This window comes from Cynoglossus semilaevis, chromosome 13, assembly GCF_000523025.1.
Source record: "Cynoglossus semilaevis isolate Cse_v1.0 chromosome 13, Cse_v1.0, whole genome shotgun sequence".
NCBI lineage: Eukaryota > Metazoa > Chordata > Actinopteri > Pleuronectiformes > Cynoglossidae > Cynoglossus > Cynoglossus semilaevis.
In genome coordinates this window covers 1660916-1662280 of record NC_024319.1, presented here as the reverse complement: position 1 = coordinate 1662280, position 1365 = coordinate 1660916, and the positions used below count along the sequence as shown (strand labels likewise).

At 49.7% G+C, this 1365-nt stretch overlaps 1 protein-coding gene across 1 annotated transcript in view; it reads left to right on the top strand.

Moving 5' to 3' along the window:
- The window catches only part of si:ch73-22o12.1 (poliovirus receptor homolog), a 56305-nt gene that overhangs the window by 26787 nt on the left and 28153 nt on the right, over positions 1 to 1365 (top strand). Inside the window, exons 2-3 of the mRNA XM_008322821.3 lie at positions 471 to 580; positions 1043 to 1292. Coding sequence (XP_008321043.1) covers positions 471 to 580; positions 1043 to 1292 — 360 coding nt within the window. The remainder of the gene's footprint in view (positions 1 to 470; positions 581 to 1042; positions 1293 to 1365) is intronic.

Sequence of the window (1365 nt, the reverse complement as noted above, 5' to 3'; positions counted from 1 at the left end):
TATGTGAAAAAAAAAACACCAGAGGGGGGACGGTGGGGGGGGGGCAGTGGGGGGGCTGTTCAGGGTTGTTGAGATGTTCTGTCGGTGTTAACTGTGTCAGCTGTGGACGTGTTTATCGTTTTATTGATTAATGATCCAGTTCAACGACAGTTCAACTGTTTTGTTGAGAAAGTACAGCTGACAGTCGTGGAGTGGAGTGTGTGTTGGTGAGAACAACTGACAGTCGTGGAGTGGAGTGTGTGTTGGTGAGAATCTGTGGATACGACACACGGCCAACGGTACGATATCGTCCGAGAGTCGTGTCAAGTGTGGAAGACTTTCCAATTCGTTACTTCTTTATTTAAAACCCAAGTACTCACTGTCAGAAATACACAAGAAAATACTAGTACTCCAGAACATGGTACCAGGCAGCCAATCAGAGGACGGACGGTGACGAGTCTCTTCTTCTTCCTGTGTTTTTTTGCTTCTAGGTGTGAGGGGTCAACGGGTGAAGGTCGAGCGCGAGGTGTTGTCTTATCCTGGACAGACGGTGAACCTGCGCTGTGCCTTCACCGATGCCACGGGGGTGCAGCTCACAATGGTCAGACACACACACACACACATCTATAATACAGTTTTTTTTCTCCAGTTTGGTTCATGAATGTCATTTCGTTCACTCAGACTTTTGTTTGTCGACCAATGAAACGTCTGTTTTTAGTGTTTGTCAACGACGTGTCGCTCTGCAGATGTTTAAAACTGAGTAATAGGAACCAATAAAATGATAAAGCCTGAGTGTGTGTGTGTGAGTGTGTGTGTGAGTGTAAAGCCTCCCCATCTGGGGCATTAAATCTTGAATCTAAAGCCCCGGCCCACAGAGTCGTCCTGCGGCTGTTGATGTTTTAATGTTTTAATCTTTTAATGTTTCATTTTACCAAACAAACACTTCTTCTGCTCGGGGGGGTCGGCTGTGCTAATGGGACCGCTTCCTCCCTGCATGTTAATGAAGTGGGTGGAGCTCAGTGTTCCTCTAAAGCCTCCCCCCCCCCGTGGTTCTCCGTCACAGGTCACATGGATCTATGAACCAAAGGACGGAACGAGGAGCAACATCGCCGTCTTACACTCCAGCTTCCAGCCCAACTACCCCGACTCACCCCTGAAGGGCAGGGTCAGTTTTACCGCCACTCCTCCGAGCTTGGACAGTCCGTCCATCCAGATCACCGACGTCAGGATGACCGACGAGGGGCAGTACATCTGTGTGTACGCCACCTACCCCGGGGGGAACGAGCAGGGCATCACCGAGCTCGTCATGCTGGGTGAGTACCAGGGTCTACTTCCTGTGTTCATCAAGGGTTTGAAATTAGTCTTCAGTGGTTTCCACCCCCCCTC